The following is a 19,752-nucleotide window of genomic DNA, read 5'->3' on the forward strand; positions in this document are numbered from 1 at the left end:
CCGCCAGGCAGCACTTGCAGCGGGTGAACACTTTTGGTTACTTAGAAGACCCATTTCTCTGCCCCCGCCCTGCCGGATCCTTCTGCGGAAGACAGCGCGGGAGGGCGGCTTTGAATGGACCTGACTATTAAACAGTACAGCACAACACATTTAACCGTCACAGATTTGCTTAAAATTGACTTTTAACTCCAAAAAAAAAAAAAAAAAATGGTGGCCAAAAACGACACCCAATTATCAGTGTCACCGATTAACAAACCAAACTCTTCTAAGCGATGGGTGGATTTTGGCTTTATCATTTTATTATTTTTCAAGAATAGGGAAAGATAAAACATTTTCTCATGTCCAAGGTCTCCGACAAACTCATATCCTGATACAACTTCCTAGACGGCACTCAAACTCACATGTTGACCAGGAAACTTAAAAAAAAAAAATCAGACAGTCATCTTGCTGATACTTGTTCCCGTTCTCCTGACTCCTCCCAAACCTTTTCTCGGAAGTTTGGATGCTGCAAAATTTTCTCCAGAAACGCTTACACCATCTCCCTTAACCGGCAGGATGAAGCAAAGGACGAGGAAAAACGAGGGTGGGGGTGGGGAGCTGCCAGCGGGTTCCAAATAAGCTTCCCACTTAAACTTCCTAAATCGGTGTCTGTCCCGGAAGGAGCTCCCCTCTGAGTCTCTAGCGTGGGGTGGCCGGGTTCCGGGGTCTGCATACAGCTTATGCAGGCTCCCACCCGCTTGTCACTCTGCAAATCACGAGACCGCCTACGAAACATCTGGATACAGGCTGGCGTCCCAGCATCTGGACCACTATAGCCAAGCCTCACTGCCGGGGAGCGAGTGCGGAAATGCGCGCGGGTGCGAGAGCGCACCGCTCGGTGGGATTGGACCTCTCCCAGTTTAGGGTCACTCCAACATCCTTCCCACCATCTGCTCCTGTCCTGTCACCAGCCCCTGGCTCCGCCTCTCTGAAACCACCCCTTAGATCCTACAGCCAATCGCAACTCCCGGCCGCTTTCCACCGCCCCGAACCCTTTCCACACCCCCACGTTCCGAGAGAGGATTGGCTGTTTGGCCCTCAGCGAAGCGCATACATTTGCATGGCACTCCCGGTTTCTGGTAGGTAGAGCGGCGCGTCACTCCGGAAGGCCGGGCCCGCCCCCTCCACCTCAGTGCCCAGCTCTCTTCCTGCGCAGTCCTGCTCCGCAACCTCTGCGGGGAGCAGCCGGGGCCGGTCTCGGGACTCAGTGGTCCGGTCAGCGAGGTGTGAGCCCCGGCGATCGGCCGTGCGCACCGTCTAGAGTGACCACCGAGCAGGACTGCGGCGTTCTCGGGACCTCTCCCGAGCAGTCCCTCTGCCAGTAGTTACCATCGCCCCGACTTTCCGTCCCAGTTGCGGCTTCTCCCGGGCAACATGTCAAGAGCCGCCGCCGCTCCAGCTGCCGCCGCCACCTGGGGAAGAGCAGACGCAGAGGCGGCCGCGGGCGAGCGGGGGCAGTAAACCGAGTCACCCGGACCTCCAGCGGGCCAAGGAACGCTCTCGGTGCTCACGGCTCCGGCGGCCCGCGCTATGTGCTGAGCCATGTCCCTGGGCGCGCCCGCGGGCAGCGCATGGGGCAGTGCTTGAGCGGTAGCCGGCCCTGCCTCGATGTCCCCGGTCGGCTCCTGCCGCAGCCGCCGACGCCCCCGCCGCTGGTGAGGAGGAAGCTCGCGCTGCTCTTCGCAATGCTCTGCGTCTGGCTGTACATGGTCCTGTACTCCTGCGCCGGCTCCTGCACCGCGGCGCCCGGGCTCCTGATGCTGGGCTCCGGGTCTCGCGCCGCACACGCCTCGCCAGCCCTGGCCACAGCTCCGAATGGGACGCCCTCCAGACTGCCTTTCCGGGGGCTGCAGGCCACGGCGCTGACTGCGGGCAAGGAGATGGCAGAAGGCGCCGCGAGCCAGGAGGAGCAGAGTCCCGAGGCGCCGGACTCCCCCAGCCCCATCTCCAGCTTCTTTAGTGGGTCTGGGAGCAAGCAGCTGCCGCAGGCCATCATCATCGGCGTGAAGAAGGGCGGCACGCGGGCGCTGCTGGAGTTCCTGCGCGTGCACCCCGACGTGCGCGCCGTGGGCGCGGAGCCCCACTTCTTCGACCGCAGCTACGACAAGGGCCTCGCCTGGTACCGGTGAGTCTCACTCTATCCGGGCGGGGTTACCCAGACCTTGAGCGAGGGGAAATGGAGGGGTTCAGTTTCAGACGGACAACCGAGGCTGGGGAGGGACAGAGGAACAACTGCACGTATGCGCTGGCGGCACCTAGAATTCCGCCCCCGAGCGGTTCCCGGTGCGCCCAGCTAGGTTCTGGCTGCAACCTAGAAAAACTTCTCCCGGAGCGCTGGAGGCTCAGTGGTGCGGGGTGCCCTTGGATTAAACCCGCGGCGTCGCCTGAATAAAGCCGGGCAGCAGTTGAGAAAGAGTTTGGGGAAACGGGGCGCCCCCAGCCGTGGCGAGGTCCCACGCGAATCATTCCAGGGTATTTTATTTTATTGTATTGTATTTCTCTTGTCGGAGCCCGGGACGCTAGTAAAAGACTTCTGCGCTTCTCAGATCACAGTCTCCTCCAACTTCTAAAACAGTTTCTGCTCCCCAGATGGGAAAGGGCTGCCCGCGGCGGGAGAACAAAGGCGTTCTGCTAAAGCTGCCGAGAGTCTGTGAAGTTTTTTTGTTGGAGACCTAGTCACTGGAACCTGAAGGGGTTCAGACCGCCTCCCTCAAGAGCCACTTGGGCTAGAGAGGGACGGCTGGGCGGGTGGCTCTTGCGCCTCAGCTGGCTGCAGAACGTGGAGCGGTGCTGGTCCCTGTCGGGCAAAGCCGCGCACTGCAGCCGCCAGTCGCAGCGCGCGCAGTTTTGAAGGCTTCCCGGCGTCTGCACACCCGGCCTGCGCGGTTCTCTTTCCCGGACCTCGGTGCTGGGGGAACCAGAACGCAGGTCTCTAAGCACCCTATATACATCGGAGTGCAAAGAATATTCCCAGCCTTTGACTGAGAAGTGAGGATCGTTTCGAGGTCGCAGCTTTGAACTTCTGTTCTCAAATCATTTTCTGAGCCTTGCAAAGGTATAGCTGGCCTGGGATCGCCACCACTGCTTCCCGGGGAGTGGTGGCCTTTGGGGTGAGCACTTGGGAGGGATGTGAGATTCTTGCCTCGCCTACCGGGTCCCAGGCCCTGACCCCTACCTAGGTCACCCTTCTGGTCACCAGATCAGTCCCATGCAGCCTAAAACTTAAGTCCCCAGCGCTCTTCTATGCCCAGTTAGCTTCCGAGAGTTCTAAAAACAAAGGCAGAGAAGCGAAATGAACCCTACCCCGGGTCTCCACTCAACTTTCTGGATCTAGATGGGATGGAGAATCAAAAATACAATATCTGTTGTAGTTTGTAATCTGACCCAATGGATTAAAAACGCGCCTTCCCCAGCCTCAGCCTTCCAGAAGGCTTTGCCTTTCATGTTCTTATTATTGTCAGTAGTGCCCAAGTCTCGAGGGTTAGCCAGCCGTGACAGCAACCCTTCTCCCCGTGCCCAGACGCCATTGATTAAAAACGTGCGGGCTGTGGAATCCGACGTCTGGATTCACTGAGCGAGCTCCGAGCTGAGCCTGAGCGCTGTCATCTGTGCCGAGGGGGAGTCAGCTGCTGCTGGCGGAACCCAGAAGGGTGAAGGCGGCCCAGGGAAGGCAGGAGCTTGGCTGGCATGGGGAGGCCTCCCTAAGTGTCAGCTGTGGTCTTTGGTTATCCTGAGCACAACTGCCCACCTCACCTCCTTCTGGGGTGACAACTCCACTCCGGGGACCGAGTGGCAGGGCATAACTAGACCCTTTCCTGGCAGGACCCCCACAGATCCTGAGGAAACTCGGGATTTTGTGACATCAGAGGCGGTGGGGCACAGGTTGGGAGGAACCCGCAGGAATGGAACTGAACCCTTCCTGGCCAGCGGTTTTAAAAGCACCTGGGACGGGCTTTGGAAATCCCCACGCAGTCTCTTAGGTGGATGCCCTCCACCTGCCACCTTCTTTCTAATGGGCTCTAAAACGCAGAATGTGGCCGAGGTGTAATGTGTTCCGCGGTGCCCCTGCGGCGGGGAGCCACCTAGGGAGTGGTGGACAGATGGACCCGGCTGCCCCCGGCAGCGCAGGGCAGCAGCGGGACAGACCCAGAGAGCTCGGTCAGGGCGCACTAGACTGGACAGTCCGCGTCCCTCCGTGCCGGCTAAACCCACTAGCAGCACTGTCTGGAATGGAAGGCACAGAGCCCACGGCGGGGACACGGGAGGAGCCAAATGCTAATTTGCAAGCACCCCAAACCCTCAGACTGCTCCAACCACACGTGGCTAGATCGCAGTGTCAGTGGCTACTTTTAGGAAAAAAAGCACTTTAAATGCTAACTGCTTAATTAAAAGTCTAATTTACAACGTTCCACATATCAGAGCAAAGTGTGCAAACTGTGCAATTATTTTGAAGGCGTCCTTTTTAACTTTAAACTGAATAAGCCATGGAAACGTCCGACCCAGATAGACTGGCTTAACATCCGGTGTGTAGAATACACCCTTGGCCCAAGCTGGAGTTCACTCTGTTTGAAAAATGCATGCTGTAAGCTGAGTTCTGTGGCATTTCTTGTCGTGTGGTAAGGTCAGACAGCCAACTGGAGAAGAGTATAATAGATGCAAATCAGAAACATGACGAAGACGAGTTTTCTAAACCGGAACAGTAAAAGAGGAAGAGACCTTTATCGGCATTTAAGGAAAGGGAAAAAAGAAAGAAAGAAAAAAAAAAAAGAACTATGGCTATGGGTGATTGAGTCCGAGGGTCACCAGGTAATCTGTTGGAGAACGGGTCAGGCTGTGTCTGAACAAGTCCTTAATAGGTTTAATGGGCTGACACAGCCCTAAGAGGGACCTCAGCAGTAGCCCAGGGCCTGGGTGGATTTGCAGGACCCCTTGGAATCTGAGGGTGGCTCCTTCCACTTGTCCTGATGAGACACCTTCAGCTCTTTGAGGGGGGTCGTGGCAGGATGGAGCCTGCTGAGATGGCAGCGCAGAGCTAAACCCCACTCCCCACACCAGAGGGAGAGTCTGCTGCCCCAGAAATTGGGCTAGTGGTGCTGTCCATCTGCTGTGGAATCTGAGTTTGTTTTAGTGTGTGATTAAGATTCTTCTGGGTTTGCTCTTCCAGTTCATCATCCAGCTTTCTCCAGTTAACAAGTGTTGATGCGGACCCCACAGAGTGGCTTGGGGGGCTCTCTGGTGAAACTGGCCTTTATTTACCTCTTGGTCCCAGAGTTTAATGGAGTTCGCAGAAATTAAGGCCTACAATTCAGGAGAACTTAAGAAATGCAAAGGTGGAGAAAACATTCGATTTAACCCTCAACATTAAATATGCAATTTTAAAAGTTTCTCATTTTTATTTGCTTTAAGTTGTGGTAGGTTTTTATGCATGTTTGTGGCCTCATTTTGGGGAAAAAGTTGCTCCAATATTACGCGATTTGCAGATACTCCCATACTGATTCCTCTGTCCGTTTTTAGTTACACAAAATAAGCTGATACTTTACTGCTGTGGCCAACCTTTGAAGAAGTGTGTGTGTGTTTTAACAACCTTGGTAGCGAACACTAAATATTTTCTCAATGCGCCATGCACTGTTTTAAGTTTTACAGGATTAGCAAATTTAATCCTCATTACTGTCTTGTGCAGTAGGTGCTTTTACAGATGAGGAAGCTCGGGCACCGAGAGGTTAAGCAACTCATCCAGCCTTTCACAGCTGGGAAGTGGTTAAGCTAATGTATCAACCCAGGCAGCCCAGCTCAGGGCTCACTCTGTGCCGTGTTCCCCTCACTTAAGTGACCAGAACAAGATGTTGATCATGTGTGATGAGTTCAAAGCAGTATCTGCTTTAACAGAGTTTGAAAGTTTTCTCACTGCTCCATGAATCTCAGTGTGGATGGCCCACTTTAAAAAGGTTCAGTTTTAAAGCAGACTAGTTAACGTCCCAAATTGGCATATAACTAGATTGAAGGCCACGGTGGCAACTTTCATTTCTGTGCACAAGACAGCTGGAATCCAAGGAGTCATTAAAATGACAAAAATATCCGTCAAGTATAAAGGAGTCATTAAAATGACGAAAATATCCCTCAAGTATGAGAAAACATACAGAGTGTCCCTCCTGAGGAGGACATTTAGTCTCTGGCATCTGCTCTTTTCCAGGGCTGGGAGGTGTAAGCCATGGGGTTAAATGACATCTTCCAAAACTCCTGGAAATCACTCTCTTCATTTAAAAACAGTATCCTCAAATCAATGCAAGTAATTAACTTGTACTTATTAACCAGAAGACAATCACAGTTAACACTTTGAGCAGATTTCTTTAGAATGAGATCTAAAACCCAGTGACTTGCAGAAACTGCTCTCTTGAAAGCTAATAGCTAAACCTAGCAGTTTATCCTGCATATTTAATTTAACAAAGGCTGAGAAAACTAATCCCCCAGCCCACCGCCCTGTTTTCCTAAAACCTGATGGCCAAGACTGTTTCGGTCTCTGCTGAGGGAAATGTAAGATAAGATCTCATTGGGAGTAATTCATTTTGAAATAACTGGACTTTTTCTGTCCTAGAGTTTAGACCAAGTATGAAGCTCATTTCCAAGATGCTGGGTGAAGATCAGAAATCTACATTTATATGCAACAATTTGAAATACAAACCATCATGTTACAAAGCTGTCAAGATTTATTAGCAAGACAGTGTAGCATGTGTTGAACTCTGTTTTTAATTAGGCACCTAAATTAGACCATAAAATGGTTGATTAATCTTTTACAAGTTGAGGGGAAAATATAACATAAATTAACCTAATCATAAGTGTTTTCCCAGATGCTCTGAGTTAATAAAATAGTCAATATTTAATAGCAACCTATTTGTTTTAGATAAATAAAATATTGCAATGTAAGAAGTAAATTACACTAGTATCTGCCAAATAATATTATTGAACCCATCTCTAAAATTTTGGTTGCAGCGCAGATCTGAAAAATGTTCTTAAAAGATGTACTACTCCAATTAGGAATTAAACACTGACTAGAATAGATTTTTGCTTTTTACAATCTGGTTTTTGAAAAATTAGAATTTAATGTGTACTAGTATTTATAAAAGACATTTTGCCAGCTAAAGTTATGTTGTTTGACATTTCAAAATGAACTCTCACAGCTTCTGTTCTGTGGGGGTTTTTTGTTTGTTTGAAGAAAAACTTTGCTATTTTCAAAAATCAGTATGTCACAAAACCACATTGGAAATATATATGCTAATTTGCTCTTTGGTTTAAAACATGTCACAGACTGTAGATTTTCTGCTTTTATAAAATGAAAACTGAAGTTATGTATAATTAAAAGCGCACGAAGAATTAAAAAAAAACCAAACCACCAGTCTTCTAGTCCTACGAATCAGGGAGGTGTTTTATTTAAAGCTTCAGAACTGAAATACTTGACTGCTTGCCGACTGCTTTCTCTGACAGTTTTTTTCTGAATACTTTATGTTCTCACTCTATGAACATGGAAATTAAGTTGATTGACAGAAACACAAAATGTCCACTCTAAAGGCATAGCATAATGAGCATTTCTTTTGCTGTGAATAGAGTTAGTTTCCAAATAGGGTGCTACTTCTCTTATTAAACAGTTGATGATTTCAGAGTGCAATAGAAATTTCAGTCCTTGGCTTTTAGGCTACCCCAGGAATCCCAGCAAAATGAATTCCCAAAGTAAATGGCATATTTTCAAGAGTAATGAAAACAATATGCTGCTTACCTAAAACGAAAACATTTTCCATGACGGAAAAGAAATGATATCCTGATATCTTTGAAAGCTAATTTTACATAGACCATGAAACTTTTTTATATTAAAACGTTACCTTGTGAGAACTTACATACTCCTCTCAAACTATGCCAAAGTAAAACTAACCTCCAATAAGGCTGATATTAGAGTGAACACTGGTTTTTAGTTTTGATTTTTATTGTCAAGAGATTTGAGAGGAAACTTAGGATGCGAGGAGCAATTATGATCTCAGTAACATGATTATAAATAATTTTCATCGCAGCTAAGGCCATGTGTTAGAATATTGCTAATGGGAATAAGCCTTGCCATTACTTATTTCGGACATACAGAAGAATGGTATTAATTTCTTTTGTAGTATGTCTACCTTTTAAATTCTTTTAAATACATATTTCTGACAAATTCCCATGACTTGAAAAATACTAAAGATAACCTAAGTGGCTGGGTCACTCAAAAGGACCTAACTTCATTGTCATAGATGAATCTTGTTCAAATAAAGTTGTACAGCATGGCCTTTGCCCTTTAAAATCCTGGCATTCTGTGGCACAGCAGGATGAATGTTACTAACAATGCGTTACATATTTAAAAATATTAGAAGAGAGGAATTTGAATGTACCTCCTCCCATAAAGAAACAGTTTAAAGTGAGGGCCATGCTAATTACCGGGAGTTAATCACTACACAATGCATACATGAATGAAAGCACCCCACTGTACCTCATAAATATGTACAGATGTCAGTCAAAAATTTTTTTCCAATGAATGCTGTTCTATTAGGAATAGATGTGTTGAAGAGTTTTTGCTAGAGGCATTTGTATTTTCTCTAAAATCTTACACGTACATGGGTGGTGTAAAATACTTCTAAATATGTGAAATGTGAAAAAATAAGCCTGGTTTAACAAGTTGACTGTGCTTCAGTTCAGGCTAGACTGTTTCTTGCCAAAGGGTCAGTACTTTTAAACACCTTGGACTAACATTTGAATGATTCCATGTGTGTGTGTGCCGAGCAACTAGAGGAATAAGATTCAGAGTATGCTTTTTCCCAGGTCTTTTTGCTCTATGCTACTTAACACGGTTACACTTGCTTAGAAATCCATAAAATGCTGAAAGATGGTTTTGGGCAGTGTGAGACTGGGAGAAACACATGGAGACTGGAAAAAAAAAAAAACTGGGAAGAGAAGTTAGAAGAAACATTTTTCACGCACGTTCTGGATTTCTGTAATGAATGGAACTTAGGGCAGCGAGAAACAGCGGCCCCCTCTTTCCAGATCTGCTGACAGAAGGGTCCCAGGTTCTCGCGTCTGCGGACTTCCGGGCAGCCAGGGTGTTTTGGGGGACATCCCGTTCGGGAACGGTGACCCAGGGGGCTCGGGCGCACGGGGAAAATGGCTCCGAGGCTGGCGGCCTGGGGTAAGTCACAGCAGAGCCCTCGGGTCGCCCAGGATCACTGCATCTGAGCGGAGGACCGTAGAGCCGCTGGACAGATGGCCGAGCCCCTGGTGCTGGGGGCGGGGCGGGTGGCCCCGCCCCTTCGGCGCAGCCCCGCCCCGTGACCCGAGGGAGCCGGCCTCACCTGTTGGGCCAGGCCTGGCTGAGCTGCCCGGGCTTGCGGTGGGCGGGGCCGGCTGAGCTGGTCCCAGCGCTGATTGGCCAGAGAGACTTCAGAGCGCCCAATAGAGTCCGGTTGAGCAAAAATCCCCGCCGAGAAGGGTGGGCGGAGTTTGGGCAGCCAGCTCTTGCAGGAAGGGCTGGGCTGTCCTGAGTAGCTCGCTTGATTTGGTGCTGGGCTGCTTTCTCTTTGAGTCAGTGTATCAACTGGTCTGTTGCACTTTCCTCCTTTTTTCACTTTTTCTTTCTAAACCTCCAGTATAAATTCTGCTGCCTTCTAGAGCGAAGGTGCCCCTTCTCTAAGCAGTGGAACTGATAGCACCTTCCTTGCAGTTGTGAGTTTATCAGAGCCACAGGAGGACTTCTTGGCCCCGTTACAGTTTGATTCTGGGGTAAAGAAAAAGAGAGGCTACCCATTATGGAGGTGAATCCAGTGAATCCGTTTCCAGCTAGTAAGGTTCCCCTTTTCCCCTTTATTTTGGGAAGGCTGGTGACCTCAGCTTACTTCTCAAACGAGTACCTCTAAGTCAATTCAGCAATCTTAGTAGATAACTGAAAATAGCCCAATTTCCTTTCCACAGTATGGCTGGTTAAACGAGAGCATGAAGCCCCATTTGGATTCCTGAATCTAACCTGGGCTGAGACCAAAAGGCTTATCCTCCCTTCCCAGCTCTTCCATGTTCTCCAGTTCCCCTGGAGCCCCTGCTGGGCTCATCTTCCTTTCCTGGAGCCTTGTGACAGTGGTACAGCTGCTTCTCCCCAGTGCAGGGCTTGGGAGTAGCTCCCCTTGGGCGACTTTTACCATGCTCATCCCTAGGGAGGGTGAGAAGGGATCTCATTTCTGGCAGGACCATTGACAGAATTACCACCCTTAGTTCTTGCTAAGACACTCAACTCTCCTAAGATTCTGTGGCTCTGAAGATTGTGTTGTCTTTGAACAAGGAACCTTTGTTGCTGGTTTCTTTTCTAGAAGCGTAAGTGCATGGTGGATATAAAAAAGGCAAAAACAACAACAACAACAACAAAACCTCATATAAGACATTGCTGCAGGAATTGTTCAGGAAATGTGAGATTTATCCCTTACTTCCATTAAAGTGCAGACTCCCTGGTGAGCTGACATACCAAATGCAATTAGAAGACAACAATTCTCTCAGATTGCCCTTGGTGGCTTCTCCAGGCCCCCTGCGAGCTCTGGGACTGGAAACTTGTCCTGACTTTGCCTAGTTTTCCAGCCTTTCTTCTTAATGTGCTGTTTGGCTGGTCCCTGGTGCCTTCCCATCTGATTGTTTCAGTCTCCAGACACTTAGCATATGCTAGTGCTGACAGTTAACACGGATACACAAAGAAATAAACATCCTGTTCCCACCAAAGAGCTTTTGAAGAAACCCCAAGTGGGTGAGTGTGCGTGGGTGGATTGAGGGGAGGGTGGGGCATAGACTACGGCAGGGAAGTTCTTATTACTACTTGAAGTCATGGAAGAAACTCTGCGTGACCATTTTGTCTTTTTCTGTAGTCAGTGAACAACATATTCTTAGAATTCATGTTCACCTACTGTTATTTCATTGCTCCAGTAAGGATTTACTAAGCACTTGATCATTTAAAAACTATTTTATTTTCTAGAGTGGTTGAAGCTCACAGTAAAACCTGGTAAAATACAAAATTTTCTTTGTGCCACCTACGTTTTTACTGGTTACCTCGTCTTCTACCAACATTTGCCATCAAAGTTGTGTGTTGGTTACAGTGGGTGAACTTCAGCAGATGTATAGGGAAGTAATCCTCCTCTAAAGTGACATATAGAATAATTTCACTGCCTTAACAATCCCATTTAAGCACTTGCCTCTTATCAAGCGCTGAAAAGGGCAACGTTTGAGTTGAGGCCCATGAGGAACTGCAAACAGCCTGAAGTTTCCATTCTGGAGCCTGTTTTAGACTAAAATCTACAGGCCCAAAGATGTCTTAAAGCAATTTCAGCCCTGGACTTAGAGAAGAAAAATCTGCCAAATCATTGATGAATCTAAAGTCATTTCAGGAAGAAAAAGAAGCAGAGTAAGAATTTTAAATTGTGATGTTTGTATTTTACTTTTTTAGGAGCTTTCCAAGGAGGGTGAGTTCAGGAGATAAGAAAGGATAGAAAAGCCAGTCACTGTGGGATGGAGAGGGGAAAGTCTCTGGCTCAGGGGTGAAGAGCATACTTTGTGCAGGTAAAAGGGCCACTCACTTAGCTGCTTTGAACAGTGATCTCTCCATGTGATTTCTCTTATTTTGCAAAGAAGGAAACTCACAGGGGTAGCTTAAAGTTGTATGCTTAGAGGACACTGTGCAGTGTCTATAACTGAGACATTTGTGCATGGGTGAAATTCAATCTGTTGTTCTTTTTGGACTACTTCAAGCCTCTTCTATTATTTATCCTTTCCCCTCCCAAAAGATGAACAATTTTCCATGGAAAAGTATCTCCAAGATTATAATTTTCCTCTTTTTCTGTCTCTGTGCTTATTCTCTTTTAGTCTCCATATTTATTTCTAGCGCATTTCTGTTCCTCTGACATTCACGTTGTTGGTGGTAGTCTTTGTCCACGTCACCCATGCACCAGCCTGTCACTTGTGTGTCATTCCCACAGCCCTCATTCCAACAATATTGTCTGTGCCTTTGCCTTCCCTTCTCTGAGCAGGGACCCCCTTCCTGCCCTTTCATAATATTTGAAGGAAATGTAACACAGCATTTTATCTACAAATATGGTGTGTGAATGTGTTGAACTAAATTTGTGTTCACATTTGGAAAATTACAAATCATAAGTGTGCAGCCTGATAGATTTTCACATAGCAAACAGGTGTGTGGACAGCAAGTTCCAAGATGAAGAAATAGCTCTTCCAGAACCGGCAGGGCCAGCCTTTTGTCCCTGGTTATGATCCCCAGCCCAAGGACACTGTCCCACCTCTTACAACCACAAATTAATTTTGCCCGTTGTTGAATTTATGTGCCGCTCTGGAGAGGGCTTTAAAAATATGTACATTCATTGCCAGTATCGAGGGGTTTGGAGATTTAATATGCAAATCCCGATTTTCCGCTTCTTTTGTAATGGGCTGGATGGGCCTAGGTCTTTGTTTCTTAGGCACAGTTGTGGTTTCCACAGTTTGCCCTGCTCCGTCCTCCTCTCATACTTGGCCTCCTTCACTGCTTTGATACCAGGCAGAATTGGTAGCTCAAAATCAGGTATGCACAGTTCACAGTCAGATTTCTCAATCCAGTTCATCACGGGCATGCTTGGAAAATTTTGCTATTATCGATTTGACTTTTCATTTTGGGTCTTTCTAGGGATCCTAGGAGAGGCTGCAGAGAGATCTGCTTGAAGGGATGCCATTTAAAGTCAGATCATCATTATAAAATCATTTTCAGTGGCAAGCTTCTGCCAGTTTTTGTTGTTTTTATTTTGCAGGGCGGGGATCAAACCCACACCCTCTATCCAGTATGCCAAGCAAGCACTCTACCACCGAGTCACACTCCCAGTCCAGCTTCTGTGTTAAATTCCTTTTGTCACCGTTAGGCTCCTCCACCCTCCATAGCCCTCAGTTGGTGTCAACCCTTTCCTGTAGACACAGTGACCTTGAGCAGGTCACTGTCCCGCTGATGTCTGCACCCCTGCATGTACTGTAGAGACTGGACTGAGCAGACCTTTCTAAACCAGAGCTCAGCAAACCATGTTGTAGGACCACATTCCCCACCATCCATGGTGGATCAGTATGTGGCTCTGCTGCACAACTCACACCAAATGCACTCTGCTGTGTAATTTGCAGCTGCCGCACTGTCCTTTGCTGTCTCAAATGAGCTAATTGGCGTGGCCTTGAGTGTCCTAGCAATGTCAGATTACTTAAAGTAGCTTTTAAACTCTTTCATGTTTTGTACTTAATCTCCTTGAGGAGAGTTTCCAGGTAGTCTTTGGACTACACATTGAGAAGCACTGTCTCCATTAGGTTACTGTCCCCTCTTTTTCAGTGAATAGAAAGTTCTAGAAAGATTAACAGGTAACCTTTAGGAAATAGTGGTTCCATGTTAGCATTTTAAAGACCCTCAGAAGTACAGTGGCTAAAAAGCAAAAAAAGTTAATTATGTTTACCCTGAGTACAGAATCTTCATTTGATTCATACCTACTGTTATCCTGTGGAGTAGTGTTTATCTGGATGCCAATCTGGGGCCTGTCACTGGAGCAGGTTTCTGAGGTTTCTTTCAGGTCTAAGAGTCTGACCCCTGATCCTGTGCGCTCTCTGTACACCTTTCTGTTGGAAACGAGCTGACCCTTTCTGTTGTTTGCATTATGCTGCTCTGGTCTGTCCTCTTTCCTCTCCACGATGATTGCTGCAGAACTGAATGAATAAAGAACAAGAAATGGTGTTCCAGTGAATCAAACAGGAGAAGAGAGTTGCTGGGGCGAAGGCTGGGAAAAACAGGCTTGCTGATTAAGATTTCAAGTCAGGTCTTGCTGGGAACTTCTCTAGCAGGCTCTCGCATGCTGTTATTCTGTAAGCAGCCTAATTGCAGGTTCAATTTTCCTCCAAGCAGCTTGTGTCTGTTTTCAAAGGTAAGTGCTCTGTGTTGGTGGTGTTTATGGAGCAGGATGTTTGATGATGTTGGAAAAGGTGAAGTTTTTTCCACCCTTCCTGGCACAGAGTATTCTTGTGGTCTGTGTATGTGTTTTTCCTAGCACCAAGATGATTGCTCACCTTGGATAAGATGTTGAGGTCTTTATTAAATAACATGAGTGCCGCATATAAACATTGGCAACCTTGAGCCGAAAACAAAGCCAATGCCTTAAAAAAAAATACATGTTCTCTGTTTGTGTCTGGAGCCAAGGGGAACACTTAAAAGTGTTCTGTAGTCCCAGAGCACCGGAAACAAATGAAACTTTTTAAGATTAGGTGTCACTGGGAAAGGAGACGATTGGAACCTTTTAACTGAGGAAGATGGGAGATTGATTTACTTGTTTGTATAAAACTTAAGTTACAGGAGGATCTAAATTTCCCCTCCAAGCACTCTAAACTGGCTATATTCGCCTCACTATCTCCTGATACACTAACCACAGACTCTTCCTATTTGGGGAAATTCTAACACCTGCTTGGATAATGCCCTCAGCTCTACTTGAGCCCTGGGGAAGGTGTTTGGCAAGGTATTCTTCGTGGTCTGGAGGTGAACAGTATCACACCGGAGTGAGATCCCTTACTGCATGTACTTGACTCGGTTTTCAGTCTTATCGTACTTCCCTGCCTCTAAAGTTACGTGCCTTTTAAAGGGATATTTAATACCCACTTTCTTTTTCTGCAGGAACTCATGAAAACCAGGCAGTAACAAGACAGCCTTAGTGCCAGTCATGACCAGGACATTTAGATGCACTGTTTGCAGATAGGATAATATGATATCTCTCATTCATTCTTTCATTCATGTTTTTATCCACCAGGCAAATTTTGAATACCTATAAGGATTGAACAATAAGCAGGCACTTGGTGAAGCAAACTGGGAAGCCATTGTTTGACTCTTCAGAGAGCTCACAGTGATGGTACAGGGAGGAAGGTGAGAGATATAGAACTGAGAAATTTTATGCAAGTGGAGAACAGTAGGCTCAAAGGAGAGGCTACTCTTTGTCTTTGAAGGATGGGTAGGATATTACTGGCTGATCATCCAGAAAGCCGATGAAAGCATTTGGCAAGGGCACTCCATGTGAGGAAGGCCCAGAGAGGCAGGCTAGAGAATTGAATGTTGCATGGAGCACAGAGGATATTGGGGATTGGAGTTAAAAGGGACTGAGAGGCTCACCCAGAAGCCGAGAGGTTAGAGTGCCATGTTAAGAAAGAGACTTTCATCCCAGGCCAGAGGGCACAGGGTTTCAAGCCAGCAGAGTTGTGCATTTGAATTCTTTACATACATCTTCCAGTCAATTAAATCATTTGATATCTGAAGGCAGAGAAAACACAAAAATGCAACAGGTGGCTTCTTAAAGTGAATACTTAGGCCTGCAGGATCAGGCAAGTGAGGTCAGATTGTGCTGTCCATGAGAAAGGACAAGGGTGTATCCTCAATCCTCTCTTTCTCACTGCAGAATCCACACAGTCCTCTCCCTAGGTGACTTGAATGACTGTCCTATAGAGCATTTACTTGTTCTGTGGTCTGACATTTCTAGATGAAAACGGTTATGGTTCCCTGCCCAGCTCCACTAGACAAGTCAGCTTCTCCAGCTCAGTGGTACAGAGAAGCAGCTGTCCTGCAGATTGTTATAGCTGAGCTTTGCTCACTTCTCCCTCTCCCTTAAGCACTTCTGCAGAGAGGCGTTCCTAGGGAGGAGCTTTTCTGCCAACTGAGTGAGCAAGGGCAGTGTTAGGGCACACCAGGTGGCTCTTGCGCTCCAGTCCAGCTGGGCAGGAGCCAGGCTGAACTCTCGCTCCTAAGCAGGTTTGGAGAAGCCACATTGGCTTCCGGATTGCCAGTGTTCTCAAAATGGTCGGGTTCTGTTCCCATCACTCATTGTGTGTACTCAGTATAAGTATATAGAAGTGATTACAGTTATTGATTAGGGATGGCTTAAAACCCCTTCCTCCTTCCTTGCAGCCTATTGCAGTTTCAATGAGGCTGAGCGGAGAGATCGCGCAGTGGACTCAGGAGTGCACGGCTGGGCTCCCTGGTGGCCATGAGCTGGGAGCTGAGATTTGGGTGTCCCCTTCTTTTGGCCTCATCCTCTATCCATCTGTTCTTCTGAGTGATTGCTTGGTCATTCACAGTTATTTTTAGGGTTGGGTATTCTTCAAGTCACAGCTGGAAACAGCTCCTGACTGTTTTGTGTTCTGTGAAAAGAACACTTGCCAGCAAGCAGATGAACCAGCTTCCTTAAAACTTACCCTTTCATTCTGAAAACCACTTCGTTTTACCCAGATGGCGTCTTTGTGGGGGATGTGGACTGGAGGGATAGGAAATGTAAGAGCTTGTCACCAGTGGTGCCAGCGTTTATCGTTGGTCAGCTTCCAGATGTGGAAATGGAGAGCAAGCCATAGACACTCAGGGTTGGAGGAAAGCAAGGTGGTTCCGGCAGACAGTAAACGCCTGGGCTTCAGATAGACACAGCCCCAAAGCAAGCACAGGTATAGTTAATTCAATGATTGCACCAGTCAATATTGGCAGCCAGTTAGGACCAAGCATTCCCTGCCTCCACCCCACTCATGTGTGTTTAACACATGATCTTCATAAAGAATTTTCCAGCTGCTACTTCATCATTTGCTTTCTGATTTGGATTTGTGGCTGTTGTGCCTCAATTACAAAATCTTTGGGCTTCTCTTTAAGTGTAGTATTGAGAGGATGGGTACCATATCACTGAGGACTGTACTCAGTTGGAAACCAGCAGTAGACCCTCGGAAGATAGAAGGAATCATGTCGATCTCAGTTCTTTATTTCTCTATAGCTGAATATCCATTGATTTTAGTTTTATTTCTTATAGTTTCATGTTAACTTTATTAATTTATTGAATAGCTCCTATGTATGCTAGGTTCGGGGGACTTAAGATTCACAGTAATAACTGTTCTTGAATGCTTCTGTTGCAAACAATTCAGCTTGCAAATCCCTGACCCAATGACCTTCCAAAAGTACTACCTTTGAGCTCATGAAGCATTAGGGGGACATGTAATTATAAACCATAACTACTTGAATTTGATATACTTCTGACCCAGTCTCCCAGAGTACTGGCACTACCAGTGTGCATCACCATGTAGAAAGGTAAAGAGGTGACACTGAGCAGAGTCCTTGATGACCAGAGAGAATACTGAGCATGTTGGGGTGGGACTGTGTCCCAAAGGGAAGGCCCTGTGACCACAGTTGAGATCGAAGAGGAGGCAGAAAGAACTTAAGAGAGAGACACTAGTGGCTAGTTTTGTGAATGGGAGGGACAAGGCTAACTGCATTTTAGAAGAACCTTCTAGAGACTGGAATGTGAGCATCCAGAAAGGGGGTAAAATGGGTCATTATGGTGTGGCACGGTACACGCAAAAGCGGAATTGTGTTCAAGCAGAGGAGGAGTGATTAGAGCTGTCTAGATAAAAGAGGATGTAAACTCGGACGTCTTCAGAGAGGAGGTAATTCCAGGGTGAGATTCTGATAGATGAGTAGGAGTTCATGTGCAGACCAGGTGGACAAGGACAGCCTCATGGCAGCAGATCCTCATAGAGTGAAGAGGGAGAGGAGCTTTCTGTGGACAGAGAGTGGCAGAAGCAGTGTAGGACCACCAGAAAAGTGAAGATGTGCAAAATAAGAGAACATGAGGGGACTGAGGTCTTCAGGGAGTCAGCCTTAATAACTGCACTTGGGGTCCTTAAGAGTATTTCACCCTGCAAGTGGGAATTAACCAGATGGTGCTAAGGAGCATTAAACAGGAATTGCTTTTGCTGGTGATCAGAAAAGATGCCACTCAGAAGGGAAGGTCAGAGCTGTAGAACCTTCAGAAGTGTTCCAGGGTCCATGTCCTTGAAGCTGGTTATCTTTTGCTTGTTGCATGGAGCCTTGCATTCAGGGAAAGCGATGTAATTAGAGATTCCACTTCTCTGTGCTTTGGCCCTGTAACAGGATTGTGCTTGGAGGCTGCAGCCAGCCCGCCTGCCAGAGTTGAAGTGCCTAACCCAGTAATTACGAGGTGGCTTAGCAGGCAGCCACCTGTCCTGAGTATGCAATTAGTGCCCGTTACCATTCTTATTGAGCTGATCACTGTGCTTTTGCAGGGGCAGCGGGGTGGGGGGACTTGTGTGTTTATAGTTCTTTACTCCACCTTCTGTACACCCTCTTTCCTCTTTCTTCCTAATCTGAACAGTTTTTACTAAACTGGGCCACTTCATCTCATGGAGAGGCCACTTCTTTAGTTATTTACCCCGAGCAACCTCAATGTACTGTGCTTTTTCTGACCACAAAGTCAGAGCAACACCGCCTGCCCCCTGCCACTGTTGTTCAGAAGAGAAACTGCAAAGGAGGGGCCAGCTTGGGGCTGGAAGATGGAACTGGAGGCATCATTTGGTGGTAGGACTTTTCCCCCAGGATGGCTAGCTTGGCAGATCCATACCGGGTTTATAGCTGAGCTAATTTAATTTCCAGCTGAGAGGCCACTCCCCCTATGATGGTAATCTCAAATAGTTAATGAGCTAGAAGAGAAGAAAGCTATTGGGCTGATTCTTGCTCCTCCTCGGCTCAGTGGTTTAGCACGGCTAATTTATTAGCCTGTTTGTTCCTCCTGGTCTGAGAGGCTTGTTAGCTCTGGCACAGCATTGTGAGTCTCCCCTCCCTAAAGATGGACTGAGCGGTAACTTCCGGCCCCTGAGCAGCACTCTCGGTTGATTTAATGAGAAGAAGAGGCCAGGGCAAAGATAGCCCCAGGTCAGTTCCTCTGCCTCCAGGCTGGAAGCTAGAGGCACCATTCCTGTCCTTTCTTTAATCAGCAGGATTTCCTCACCACAGAGCTTTTGCATGGAGCAATCCTGGCCTGAAATATGGTCCCTGGATTTGGGGCAAATGTTTTTCTCCTGTTGAGCACTGGCACACTGAAAAAAAATAAGAGCAAAGCATGCACCGCGGATAGGAATGGGCCATAGGAGGGGGGCTATAGCCCAGGAATGCTGCCCTGTGTTCAGTTTTGTGATAAGCATTTGCAGTAGCGTTGAGTGAAAGGGGATTCCTGCAGAGGAGTTAGGACAGAGGTGTTCAGAACCAGTGGGAGGTTTAGCTTCTGTTTTCTCACATGTGTATACGTGTGTACACGTGCAGAGTCTTTTGCCATTACATGATGGGGATACATTCCTCGGAACGCATCATGAGGCAGTTTTGTTCTATGAACAGTATAGATAAGGTGTCCTTAAGCAAACCTAGGTTGTGTAGCCTAGTACACACCTAGGCTAAGCAGAACCACTGTTGTATGTATAGTCCACGATCGACCGAAATGTCCTTATATAACTCAGGGCTATATGCACACACAGTGTCTTTCACATACATATGTGTATATAGAGTGCGCTGTTTTATATGAAGTGTCCTCTCTGTATATACAAATATATGTGTATACAGTGCTTTTTATTTCATTATATTTTAAGCCCATATAATTCTAAGAAAAGTTAATTTAGAGCCAGGCATGGTGGTACCACCTGTAATCCCAGCACCTGGGAGGCTCAGGCTGGAAGGTTTCCATGACTTAGAGGCCAAGCTGGACCACGTAGTTCAGGACCATCCTAAACTGTGTGGCAGGACCCTGTCTCAAAACAAACACACAACCCCGAACCTTTTCATTCCTGATTGTCAGGCAAGTTGGGAAAGAA

General features: G+C 47.0%; 1 protein-coding gene across 1 annotated transcript in view; it reads left to right on the forward strand.

The window, feature by feature from the left end:
- Nucleotides 1-1,192: 1,192 nt before the first annotated feature.
- Hs3st3b1 (heparan sulfate-glucosamine 3-sulfotransferase 3B1) overlaps nucleotides 1,193-19,752 on the forward strand; it is a 39,510-nt gene continuing 20,950 nt past the window's right edge. The window contains exon 1 of the mRNA XM_003466210.4: nucleotides 1,193-2,164. Coding sequence (XP_003466258.2) covers nucleotides 1,611-2,164 — 554 coding nt within the window. The 5' untranslated portion in view covers nucleotides 1,193-1,610. The remainder of the gene's footprint in view (nucleotides 2,165-19,752) is intronic.

This window comes from Cavia porcellus, unplaced genomic scaffold (genome assembly GCF_034190915.1).
Source record: "Cavia porcellus strain 051 isolate PalLab524CR breed Dunkin Hartley unplaced genomic scaffold, mCavPor4.1 scaffold_32, whole genome shotgun sequence".
Taxonomy (NCBI): domain Eukaryota; kingdom Metazoa; phylum Chordata; class Mammalia; order Rodentia; family Caviidae; genus Cavia; species Cavia porcellus.